Source organism: Leptinotarsa decemlineata, unplaced genomic scaffold, assembly GCF_025532065.1.
Source record: "Leptinotarsa decemlineata unplaced genomic scaffold, Ldec_3_MD MMD2_tig00026336_RagTag_RagTag, whole genome shotgun sequence".
Lineage (NCBI taxonomy): Eukaryota > Metazoa > Arthropoda > Insecta > Coleoptera > Chrysomelidae > Leptinotarsa > Leptinotarsa decemlineata.
Window position 1 is genome coordinate 8675180 of NW_027412692.1, and position 13823 is coordinate 8689002.

The 13823-nt window shown below is 34.2% G+C and overlaps 2 protein-coding genes across 3 annotated transcripts in view; one reads left to right on the forward strand and one right to left on the reverse strand.

The window, feature by feature from the left end:
* Positions 1–1050: 1050 nt before the first annotated feature.
* Positions 1051–4081, reverse strand: LOC111502698 (deoxycytidylate deaminase). The gene is made up of 5 exons (XM_023156841.2): positions 3923–4081; positions 3637–3872; positions 3145–3358; positions 1973–2082; positions 1051–1911 (listed from the first exon to the last, which is right to left on the reverse strand). The coding sequence occupies exons 1-5, from the start codon at positions 3943–3945 to the stop codon at positions 1889–1891; spliced, it is 606 nt and encodes a 201-aa protein (XP_023012609.1). The 5' UTR covers positions 3946–4081; the 3' UTR covers positions 1051–1888.
* Positions 4082–4152: 71 nt separating this feature from the next.
* The window catches only part of rg (A kinase anchor protein rugose), a 941222-nt gene continuing 931551 nt past the window's right edge, over positions 4153–13823 (forward strand). For both annotated transcript variants that reach the window (XM_074183269.1, XM_074183270.1), the window contains exon 1: positions 4153–4449. In XM_074183269.1, the coding sequence (XP_074039370.1) occupies positions 4291–4449 (159 nt within the window). In that variant the 5' untranslated portion in view covers positions 4153–4290. The remainder of the gene's footprint in view (positions 4450–13823) is intronic.

The following is a 13823-nucleotide window of genomic DNA, read 5'->3' on the forward strand; positions in this document are numbered from 1 at the left end:
TAAATAGTCATAATATTTTAAAATAATTAAAATCCTTTTTGTTTATTCATTTGCGTACTAGGCGACATTTTTGAGGTTGAGTGGAAGAGCAATTGAATGATGACTTATCATGCAAATTGAAGTTCGCCTTTTATCCTCATATAATAAATGAACTGTACCTAATTCATTTGCTTTTAATGTATTAGGAGATAATAAAGACGAAATTATTATTATTATACATGACGATCCGATCCCAAAAAGGATCGTTTTGATTGCGCAAAAGCAAACAAGAACAGACCTCGAATCGTGACATTTTCTGTTGATCGTTTAAATATTTGGGCATCCACTTTTCAAGCTTTGTGTCCTTTCCAATTCGTTTCAAACCATCAAAAACCGCATGGAAGCTGAAGCCCAGTTCTACCGCCATTAGATTCACAGTTTTTGATAGGCCAGTATCCACCAGGGTCCTCAAATCCTCGTCCTGGACTACTTTTGAAATTGAGTTCAACTGAGAACAACAATCATTCATGTCATCATAAGCTTCCCTGAACAGGGTAAATCCTGGCGATCAAGTGTGCACCTCTCGAATCAGTTGTCAGATAATAATGATTAGTATTTTTTATTTTTTCTTCATTTTAAAAATTTCTGTCATGTTTCAACATAACCTTTCTTTATTCATCTGTAATCACAATCCATCGAATACATCAATAAATTCATAGTCCTGTGATTCATTGATAAATTTTATGTTTCTTATGATGCACTGTTTGGAACCTTTGGTGTAGTAATGAATATTACTGAAGATTTTTCCCAACACCAAATCGTTATTTTCAACAACTTGACACGTGTTTCGATCACCAAGTGATCATCTTCAAAGAGGAAGATTAAAACTGGTTGATGATCACCAAGTGATCATCTTCAAAGAGGTGATTAAAACATGTGTCGAGGTGTTGAAAATATCGATTTGGTGTTAGGAAAAAACTCCAGTGATATAGATTTTATGTTTATTTCAAAAACTTGCCTGAACGTTAAGAAAAGATTATTATGAAACATTGTACAAATAAAAAATGAACAAAAGGTGTCAATAATGTTTATTTTTATTATAAAAAATTCGTGGTACATAAACTTTCATGCGTGAAGGTATACATTCAGATTCTTATTTGTTAACAAATAAATATAACAATAATAATCAAAATGTTGGTAAGGCATAGCTTGAAGTGATAATCTTTTTTATTAGGCAATATATTGATGAGGAATCGTTCATTTAAAGCAATATTTTATGAATTTGTGATTTTTTATTTGTGTTGACAAATTGAAAAAATTTGACTTGTTTAAATAGCAATTGAAAATTGAGCTGAGACTTTGAAAAATTCTGAGATTCATATAAAGTAGATAACCACTTTCTGAGATTGCCATAAAAAGTCGGTAGGGTGAAAAGATGAGTATTTGAAGTAATTGTTATTGTGTGCATGAACCTTGTTCAAAATATTTTCAAGACCAGAATGCCTTGAATCACTTCTGAATGGTAGTTATAAAATCAGTATTACTTTCGTTAGATAATAGAGACATATATGCTAATGAAAACTTGAAACTTGAGTGAGATTTGAATAGTATGAAATATTCCCAACTTGTCACTTTCTTGAAATTTAAACATGTTTTTACATTAAAATAATGATGTCAAACAAATTACTGAATCTGACCAGAAATAAATAGGATTCACGAAAAAATACTCAATTTGAATCACATTTCAAGAATCATCTCAGTTTCCTTCCTGAAATCATTGGAATCTTTAAATATTATTCTTGAAAATACAATTTCAATTTATCTTGAATTGTCTGATGATGACAAAATCTGCCTCTTATCATTATTCCATCTCTGAATCAGTACTGTTGACACCAACTTTCCAATCTCTTCATTTTTTCACCTGGGTATTACCTACAAATAAAACATTCACAAAAACATAGTCAGATATTTTTTCGCTATTTTTTTTCAATACGTGTGTGTTCACATATGTTTTTGAGAGGAGTCTGAGGGAGCTGGTTCATATCGTTCCAATTTATTTCAGTGAAATCAATCACAATCTTCTTGTGCTTTGGTACGAATTGTCTGAAAAAAAAAATCGTTTATGTTTATACTATTCAACATGATCAACATGTTCAAAACTCAGATTGTTGCTGTTCATATTGAAAATGTTTTGAAATTAGTCATTTATATCTTGATGAAGGAGAAAAACACTGCTAAAATTCAATGGAAATATTTGCAAAGTAAAGTTTTGAATGGAACAACATTCCCGTTAAGAATATATTTCCTGATATCTGTGAATGTGACCGGCAGTATGCAAAAATTGTTTCTAGAGGGTGTAAAATGTGATGTCAAATTGAAATAAGAATACAAAATATTTTCATGTACCTAGCCTAGCAGTTTGAAATATACTTAAAACATTTTTTGGGAAAGAAAGTTTTTGGCTTTCTACTACTCCATCTGTTACAAAAAAATGGATGAGAGAATCTTCCAAAGAAAGGAAGGATTAATCAATTTGAAAATAAGTAACTCTATACATGGATGTGTAGATCATACAAAGAAGTAACTTTCAGACACAAACTGAAAGAAAGTCCTCCATTCATTCAAAGTAGAACTCATGTGAATGATATCTGATTCTTATTCCTCCACAAATGTTCGATATACAAACTGAATAGAGAAAAGTATCTTCTGTATAATTCAGTGTTCATATAGAAGTATTTGTTTCGAAAGAATTTTTTCTTTCGTGTAATTCAATGTTTATATGAAAGTAGCTGTTTCAGGAGGACTTTCTTTCAGTTTTTATCTGAAAGTTACTTCTTTGCATGATCTACACATCCAAGTATAGAGTTATTTATTTTCAAATTGATTAATCCTTCCTTTCTTTGGAAGATTCTCTCATTCATTTTTTTGTATCAGATGGAGTAGTAGAAAGCCAAAAACTTTCTTTCCCAAAAAATTAATCACTCCTAAAAATATAACCCTTTCAAATCACTTAAGACATATTCTCATACCTACCAAATACACACAAAAAAACTCACAAAAATTGATAATGCCGTTTCAGAGGATTGCGACCACATACACTGTGACACAAGACCTCAATATATCAGAAATTTCTCATGAAAGGTGATTGTTGAAGAAGATGCTCACCTGTATTTGATTCCGGCTGAATCCAACATACGTTTGGATGCCACTGTGTGTATTTTATGTGAATGTTTGTCAGACATATAAACGATATCTGTTATGCCTGACTGGATTATAACTTTGGCACATTCATTGCATGGAAACAGACCAACATAAAGGGTACAATTCTTCACATCAGCTGAATTTTTATTGAGGATCGCATTTAATTCGGCATGACACACTGAAAATCAAGGAACAAACTTCAATCTATCTGTAGTTGCGCACTATATGTCAGACCTGGATAAAACTGTATTTATGACTTTATGGATTCTTTAAATTCATGTGATTAGTACCTTCCCAACTATTCCTTGAGATAGTTCAGGGTCAGTTTCACCAGTGATGTGTTTGTAGTCTAGTAACTATAGTGAAAACCAGACTGTGAGAACAGGTTGATTATTATTGGGGCATACAGATATGAAAAAAAATTGATGCCACTACTGGAAGGTTGAGTATACTAACCATAAAGGTATTTATTTTCTAAGGAGTTATCTGATTCTTTCGCCCAGGGAAAATCATCATCATGACAACCTTTAGGCATTCCATTATATCCTATTCCTATTATCACATTGTTTTCATTGACTATACATGCTCCAACCTGGGAACACGGATCTTTGCTTCTTTTCGCAGCTAGAAAAGCTGTGGCCATGAAATACTCCTGCCAATCCAGATAGTCTACTCTTTTGGCATTTATGTCCCTGGAATGAAAAATGAATAAAAAAGAACCCAGTTCAATTTGGAAACATACCTGGTTTCTACAGATTCATTCATTTCAAATAGGTCGAAAATAAAAATAATAAATTACAAAATTGAGGAAAACAAAATAACTAGTTGAAAAATAAGGTTAGGAATTTCGTCAGCATGCTTTCCGTCAAATTTTTGTCAATACACAGCAATCAGCTGATCAACAATCAGGGATGCCGTTACTTGACGAGAAAAAAAAATCCCTACTGGAAAAACGACAACCGGCTGTCATCCTGTCTGCTGTCATTTTCCAACATGGCAGAAAGTAGTTCGCGCTACGTTCATGTATCGGAAATTTTCCCGTGTTTTGTGTAAATGTTGTGACTAGAAATTGTGTTAGTGAGTGTTCCAGTGAAAACTTGAACGTTCGCGATGGCGGATTTATCAAAACCCCCTCTTAGTGATATAAAACACCCCGAAGAAGTGGTGAGAATGGCTATGAACGATAGCTTAAAATTTGCAGTTCTAATTGGACTTATTGAAGTTGGACAAGTTTCCAACAAGGAAGTCGTCAACACAGTCCTTCAACTGGTAAGTTCAATTTGAAATGTAAATCATATGCATACTTTCAAAATTTCATAATACTTAGTGCATACTGCATCTAAACAATTAATGTAAACACAGCAATTTTTGCTATGAGAATATGAAATAATGTTTGCTAAGGGTTGAAAACTGAAAAATGTATTTTTGGTGGCGTGGACTTATTTATTTAAAACGTGTTCTCCCAACATTATTTAAATAATTTTGTGTTATCAACCTGTTTAATTTCTTATCTCCTTTCCAACCAGTGGCAACTTAAAACCTTCGGGAGGTGACTAGCACCTATTTTGATATTTGAATTAGTTTGATTTCCTTTTCACTGATTAAAGACATGATGAATTCATTATGGGATGATATGGGTATTATGATATTTGTATTTTTATCCTCAAAATCGATTCCATAATTGTGACAACTAGATTATTCATTGGGAATAAAAACAGAACATGCAAGTTCATATAAAAAATCAGTGTTCAAAGTTATGTGTAATATTTTATATGAAATATCACTCTATTAGGTATTTATATGCATTTTGCTACATATTGCTCAATTGGATATTTTCCGTTTCAATGAGATATTTATCATTATTTAAGTATGCTATTAAGTATTTTAATGAACGTTTTACGTTGGTGTAACATACACATTTTCGGTGAAAATGATTTTGATTTAGGTACTTTCAAAAAATTACTTCTTATTTATTATATTCTGAAATTTTACGTTATTTTGACAAACATCATATATGTACTATCTGAGATTATATTTGATCCCATTTGCAGAACCACTCTGAAATCTAAATTGATTATAATTTTTGAAAAAACTAAATTAAACTAAACCCACAGAAGGCGAACTTGTTGCGTAATTTTCAAGAAGGAAATAAGTAAATATAAAATGCCGATTATAGCTTATCTTTCCACATGTTTTTATCTTTCTATTTTGATCTTCATTAAAGGGAATATTGTGGGTTCTGCCAGCTCAACGTTCAGTTAGCACTAGCACAACCCTCTATATTAAAAAATAGCATCATCATCTCTTTACTTAATCCTAAACGAGCAATAAACAACTGCATTAAACCTGTAAATCCTTTCTTGGACTGTAATATGGAATAGAAAATTAAAAATTGTCATAATTTCTTCGAGTATCGACTTTCCACTTCTTTCCATAGTCAATTTTTTTAAATTTAGACCCGGTGTAGACGGACGTATGATCAACGTACTGCAAATTATGCAGACATCGCGGACGTGGTTAAAATATTTTGTCTCCTAGATATACGCAGATGAACGTCGCATATGTTTCAATAACATAATTTCTAAATTTCAAATTATTTAATTGAAGCCGATTTTACGTTTTTCAGTGGTGATATCGGGTTTTTATTATTATTAATGTAGGTACTCACATGAAAGTCTTGACATTTGCAAATTCTGTCGAATGAAAGTCCTTGTCCAACGCAATAAACTCTACTAGCATTACAAATAACTCTAGGCGAATTATAGCTAGTTGCTTTAATGAATCCTTATTCTATAGTTTACTTTTCTTGTGTTTGATTTTGGTTACTCAAAACTACCTAAATTGGTCGTAAACGATTACAAAATAGAAACCCGAATTGTTGCCAAAATACAAATGATACATCCGCTTTAACTGGTATTTAACTCAACATGGCAGTTGTAGTTTTATTTTATAGAAAGTAAAAATTAATCTATAAACATTAAATATCATAAAACTAACTCCTCTGTTGCCTCAAGTACTACCTACATTTTTCGAGTAATACACAAGTAATAACCATGATGAAGTTATCCACATAAACAAAGTACACTGAGAGAAAAATATTGGACTATTTTTTCCTTGAATGCTTTTGTACACGTAACATCTTTCAATAAAATATGCTCACTTATTAGTTTAGTGAAACAAGTGAAATGTATTATTAGTTGTTCCTGGCCGTTTCTAGATTGAGATAGATTGTGCCGGACATGTTAAAATTCATATCATGGATAATTGAATTAATGCATTATGTTTGACTTTTCCAGGCTGTCTGAGGGGGTGGAATCGGGATGAAGAATTTGGCCAAAAATTCATTATTCTCATTAAACATTTATTTCGTACACCTATACAAATGAGGATGATTGGCGGGGCCATTTCAAGAGCTGTTGCGCTTGATATTTCTAAGACCTTTGACCGTGTGTGACATGAGGGTTTGCTGGTTTTCTGTTTTAAGATATTGTAGCTATTATCTTTATGTGGACGATCATTTCTGTGTATGGCTCTCCATCTTCCTGAAAGAACGTTTCCTGCAAGCGGCGGTCGATGGATATCTCTCGAATACTTTCACTATCAACCAAGAATCCAATATGTTGCTTTGCTGACGACAGCTCACCTGTCTTGTCATTTCATTTGGATTCCAGGACATCGGCTACAGAGGCCCGTCTTCACTGGCAGCAGGAGGTTGCATATCCTTATGAGTATCTAGAAGTGATTTTGAATTGGGGTGAAAGTAACCAAGTTCAATTCAAAGTCACAAAAACCCAGGCATAGGTTTTCTCCAAGAAGATAAATGTCTCTGAACCGGATATAATAATGGTCAGACAATTCCGCATTCTGCTTTGATATGTTTGTTGGGGGTTAAAATGGTCACCAATATGTCTTGGCACAATCATGTCGTTGGAATTGCAAAGGCTGCTTCTCAAAAAATTTGAACACTGTTCCGAACCAGAAAACTATAGACACCTCAGCAACTTTTGATGCTTTATAAAGCTCAGACCTTCTTTGGAGTATTGTTCTCATGTATGGAGCTCCACCTCCAAACATACCCTGAAGTTGCTGGATTCCATCCAGAAAAGAGCCATCCGCCTGATTGGAGACGCGAACATCACGTCCAACCTTGATAGCCTGGAACATCGCAGGAAGGTTGGAGATTTGTCTCTCTTTTATAAATACTTTCACGGGAGGTGTTCAAGTGACTTGGCACATTTGATTCCACCAAGAGCGGTACGTATCAGAAATACGCGACAGACTGTGGCTGCTCATCACTGGAGAATTGCGTTTACATGGAATAAACTTCCAGAGAACGTTTTTCCAAATGGATTCAACCTCCAGCTATTCAAATCCAATGTGAGTCACCACTTTCGCACAGGCACCGTTATGAGAGCGCCTTAATGATAATAATAATAATATGATTTCCTTTCCGGAAACACGAGGATAAGCAATGCATGGAGTCTTCTTCAAAAACATTGGAGACCTTGGCTTATCAAAGCGCCTGACCTTCGCTTTTTTCAGGTTGAGTGGGCTGAAGTCGGAAACTGAGGGGTTCATCATGGCTTGCCAGGATAGTGTCTTCAACACCTTAGTCTACCGCAGTCGCGTGATGGGTATAGAGGTTCCTGACACAAGGTGCAGGGCCTGCCGCGAGGCGCCCGAGATCCTAATGCACTTGCTATCAGCATGTCCAGCTTATGCGGTCTCGGCCTATATCCATTGATATAACGCGGCCCTAAGAGTGCTATATTACCATCTACGGCACTCTTACGGTATTGACGAGACACCGGTGTTGCCCTATGCTCCGGGGGATATTGAATCCGTTGTGGGAAAAGAGAAGTGCCGAATTTATTGGAACTATTCGTTCCCCACCCTCAGGCTCATACAAGCTAATAAGCCTGATGTGGCCCTACTCGACCACAGCAGAGCAAAACGATATTTGTCGTGGAGTTTTCAGCTCCTGGCGAGACGAATATCGTCAGAAAAGAGGAGGAAAAACGAATAAAATATCCAAATTTTCTCTTCGAACTCCGCAGACTCTATCCAGATCACTCTGTCAAGATGGTTGTTCTGATTATTGGAGTCCTTGGTGGAATGATGTCCTCTCTACTCTCGAATCTCAAAATCATACCGGTTTGCCGCACTAAGGCAGAAATCTTAGCCGCACAGATGCAGAAGACTCATTCTTGGCTCACTGCGCTTGCTCAGGGCACATGATTCTTGGACCCAATGATCACTTACCCCACGGTGTGGGGAGTGGTCATTGGTTGATAATGCTGGCGGGCCCTCCCAAATGTATCGGGGCTTCGGGGGATAGGGCCTGACCAGCGCACACTACGGTGGAAAAAAAATATGATTTTATTTCCTTGAGACAGTACAGGCTGTATGGAAAAAGTCAAAGGAAGGGTTTCATACAAAGTACATATACCATCAACAAACGAATAGCAAACACCGCATAAAAAACATACAAACGGTTATATATAACAGGTGATCAAAAGCAAATAAGTACATAAATAGATGAGAAAAAAAATCCCTAAGAAGTAATGTTCTAAAAACTGTTCTATGAAGTAAAAGTAATTTTGCACTAGAAAATCTTTCAGATTTCGTTTGAAAATGAAAATTGAGCTACTATTTTTTATGTTTTCCGGGATCGAATTAAATATTTCTGGAGCCCTGAAGTTCGGGGCATTTTGAGTTATTCTAAGTTTTGTTAAAGGCACCAACTATAAAGTTATTTTTGTGTCTAGTGTTATACCCATGTTTAGAATCAATCTGGGGGAATGTATCTTTTTTCTTATACATATATATATATATATATATATATATATATATATATATATATATATATATATACACAATTCTAAAATATAAAGTGAGGGTAAGGTTAATATCGCCATATCGTAGTCTACTTTCTACCTGTGCATAATAGAGCTGCAACAACTGATCAGGATTCAGGATTTTCCTGTGGTGCTTGTGATTTGTTTGTAAAAAAATGTGGAATATTTGAATTATTTTCACACTAATCCTTTTCTTTTAATTTTCATTCCATTTCTACCTTATCCGACGGCCTGGACACTATATTTTCACCCCCTTTAGATAACCTGGAAAACTAGTACATTTCATTTATTTCACTAAGCACAATTTTTGTAAAATATGTTAGGTGAACAAATAAATGCGTTGAAAAAAAAATTGTTTGATATATTTCAATCCCGTAACTTTTTCGTTGGTTCTGTTGGCAGCGGTACAAAATTAAACTAGATATTAAAGCTGTTTTGTCAAACCTACCTATTTCTTGACTTTCACTTTTCGCAATATTGTCAACAAATCATAACAAAAACTCTAGCGAAGTGACGATATTGATTAGAACACGATTCCATAATGATTTTAGTACTCATTTTGAGTCCAGTATTCGAATGGTTTAGTATGCCAGTAGGAGTGTATTCGAGTTGCGCCGAACTTTGCCTTGAGCTCGGCTGGGCTCGTCTTTTGAATCCTCTTCACGGGCAGGGGATTCACACATCTATGTATATATAACTCATCTCAATTTGCCATCGTTCCTTTCATTCTTCTGATATTCAATTCATTACCTAATATTTAATTATGGCGTACACATCATTATGTTAAGTGCCAACCCTTCGCATTTCCCTTTTTTTTTGCAACTTGCCTATACTCTCGAAAATATATACTTTACTTTCTGCATGATTCTCGTACAATATTGTATTATGCCTGCATTTCGGTTTGAGGGTTTCGGTTCGAAACAGAACTTTATATTTCAATAAGCACATTTCGTGAGTCCTATATTCGTGGAACACTTATGATGTATTTGCCACATCCACAAAGTACACTGAGAAAAAATATCGCATTATTATTTTTTCATTTATCGACTCTGCACACCTACCATTTTTCAATATGATACGCTTAATGACTGATTCAATAAAAAAAGAACCGTTCTAGTTTATTAAACTGTCTGAAGGGGTGAAAATAGGGTGGAAATATTTAAAAAAATCGTAACATGAAAAATCGACTTTGTACACCTACAAAATTGAGATATGTTATTCCTGATGAACTATTCGACTGAAAAAACTTCACGTTATAGTTTTCCAGGTCGTCTGAGGGGGTGAAAATAGGGTGGAAAGTTGGAAAAATCGTATCTTCGAAAATTGAATGTGTGCACCTACAAGTTTGAGATATGTTATCGATGATGATCTATTCGACGGAAAAAACTTCACGACATGGATAACATATCTCAAACTTGTAGGTGTACACATTCAATTTTCAAAGATACGATTTTTTCAACTTTCCACCCTATTTTCACCCCCTCAGACGGCCTGGAAAACTATAACGTGAAGTTTTTTCAGTCGAATAGTTCATCAGGAATAACATATCTCAATTTTGTAGGTGTACACAGTCGATTTTTCATGTTACGATTTTTTTAAAAATTTCCATCCTATTTTCACCCCTTCAGACAGTTTAATAAACTAGAACGGTTCTTTTTTTTACAAAATCACATTAGAAAGCTTTAAAGTTATCAGTGATTTTCTACTAGATTATGCATGTTATATACATATAAACCTTCCTCTTGAATCAATCTATTAAAAAACCCGCATCCAAATCCGTCATGTAATTTTAAAGATCTAAGCATACATAGAGACAGACAGTGGGAAACGATTTTGTTTTTTATTAATTATTAGTGATTATTGTAGTGATTATAGTGTGATTATTGTGTTATTCAAAACCGAGTTTGAGAAATGCGCCAAAATTCTTAGCATTTCTTAAAGTGGGTGGGGTTAAGTGGAAGAATATGTTCTGTCGTGCTTACACAACAGAAAATAAACTTCGCCCTTCATTTCCATATATATAAACCTTGATTTCCAATATTTATTGTATACTTTTGAATGTGGAAACAATGAAGACGATTATTATTATTATTATTATTGTATAAAAATATGTTATGCAACAAATGTTATCTACAAAAGACAAACAAAAAAGTTCTGATATTTACTCAACTGAATATTCACTTATCTAACGAAGCGATTCCAATAATATCAAACAAAACAATGTGTAAGAGCAATTTAGAAAACAGGAATTACGCTCACATCTCGGCACACATAAAGTGCGAACGAACTCATAGTGATTGGCTTCATTACTGTGATATTTTTATTATCTTATCGAAAACTCGTCTAAACATTTATTATAAAGGATATTATAAAAGGAATAAATGTTCCTGTAATTTTACTTCGTTGCTGATAATGGAAGAATCCTTATCTTAATTGTTATTTCTGTATCAAATAGATATAGTATATTGTTTACGGATTGTAAGTATTTTACCTTGGAAATTTATCTAAACATTTTTATAGACAATAAATTGATGGATTTAGCCGTTACTACGTGGTAGGAAATCATAATGATGAAAATAAAATTGAAACTCTACCACTTTTATAGACGACATTATAGAATGACTAAACGCTCACGTAATTTTTCTTCGTAGCTGGTTATCGAACACTTATCTTAATCGATCTCAAAATCTCTTTATATTTGCAGAAAAAAGAATTTAAATTAGCCGCGTGTCTGTTGACCAATAAAATTTATCGTGTCTAGATCGGAGGTGCCAAGAGTATTGGTTTTTAATATCCAATCACAGATCTGATGATCCAATTTGACAGACGCCATTTTTGTTGTTATTGTTGTCAACTCGGTGTGAATACGACTGTTACAATTATTTAATTAAAGAACGTTTTTTTGTAAAAGGTGGTTTCGGCGGGTGCCTATTTTGCTACATATTCCGTGTCATTAGTTTACATTCCGAAAAATATTTTTTCATGTTATTTTTGGATTGATATGATCTGGAGTAATTCTATATTTCACTGTACATATTTTTGCTTCTCTTTTCAGTCACCATACTGCTCCTTGGCCGAGATAAAATAAAAATTAAATCAAAACTTTCCATCCTTCGATAAAAGACAAAGTCTGAAATGAATGTCATATAAATAAAAGGGACCTACTAAATATACTACCTACCGTTTCAATTTTTCATTCTTCATTTCGGTACCAAATGCAAATTTTTCAAGTAAAATTCATCGATTATTTCAAAATGGACTCTTGGTAAGTTGTCGGCAGTCAGCTTTAACAATACTAGGCTACATTCATTTTGAAATTATTTTAACGAAAATACGAAGTTTGTGGAAACCATTGATATTAGAAAGAGCACATTGTTTATACTTGACCTTATCCAACCTTCCTCTCAAGTTTTGGAAGATTCAACAGATTACCCAAGCGAGTCTGTAATGCTTGAATTTAGTAGCAATATTAGAAAGAGGTATGTATGTAGGATTCTTTTTTTTTATAATAAATTGTAGTTGTACAGATTGAGGATTGTAGTATAAATTGAATATTTGATTATTTAATCCAGTTTGCTATATTTTTTGATTTTCATAACTGTATATTATTATATAATTCATAAAATCATAGTTTAGGTAAATATTTTGTGATCTATCGACTTTGTGTACTGATTTTAGATATAAAACTTATTTGCAAACATGATTTTTCGTGTACATTTTATTCCATCTGGTGAATTTTTCATTAATTAAAACGTCAACGGGTTGATATACTCTTCCATAATTGAATTGATAATTATAGGCTTCGTAAATTTTACAATTTGGCAATGTTGATTATTTCTATTGTTCCTATTGGTCAATCGAACAAGAAGTGGGAATAGGGTCTTGACGTCACCACCCTACCACATTCGATTTTCAATAATTAATTAGGGGAAAACTAGGGTACTTAGAGAGATGAAACAAAGTGCACTGTTTTTTAATTTAAAATTTCTATCAGGTGAACTTCAAACCAAAAATCATGAAACAAGCTCATTAGGTCAGCATAAAAATATTTGCTTGGGGTTCGATGAAGTCGATGAAGTCCTGATTATCGTAGGTTCTACCGGTGAGAAAGTTATTGAAGTGCTTGAAAAGATGGTAGTCGGTTGGGAAGAGGTCTGGAGAGTATAGTGGGTGAGGCAGAACTTTGATACTCAGTTCTTTTAATTTTGAGACGAACAGGCGTGGTCGTGGAGAAGTATTTGACCGCTTCTGTTGACCAGTGCCGACTGGCTGATGACATTTTCGGTACATTTCGTCGATTTCCTCACAATAGGATTCTGCTGTGATGGTTTGGCCCGGTTGCAGTGAGTTACAATCAATCACGCCAGCCACTAATCACCATACAGCAACCATGGTCTTTTCTGGTGGGTTTTCGCTTTTGGGAAGTGCCTGGGTGGCTCATCGGTGTCCAGCCAAATTTTGGTTTAAATAATTTCGGCAAGTGTTGACAACTACACACAAACCGTTGCCTCCGCTTGCATAAAACTCGATTCGTTATTCACAATTTGTCTGCTTTGTCCACTGAGAATCTTGTTTTTTCATGTACTTTTCGAATGCATTTTCAAAGACATCAAATAACTCACAGTTCACCACACAGAATAATTTCTCCACTTACTGTAGTAATATGATGTGCGCTACACGAGTTCCTCGATGTTAATGAGCTCTCGCCCTACTCCGCTGGCTGTTCTACTGCGCTTCCAATATTCAGAGGCATAACTAGATTTGTCAAGCTGTACTACGTAGTGG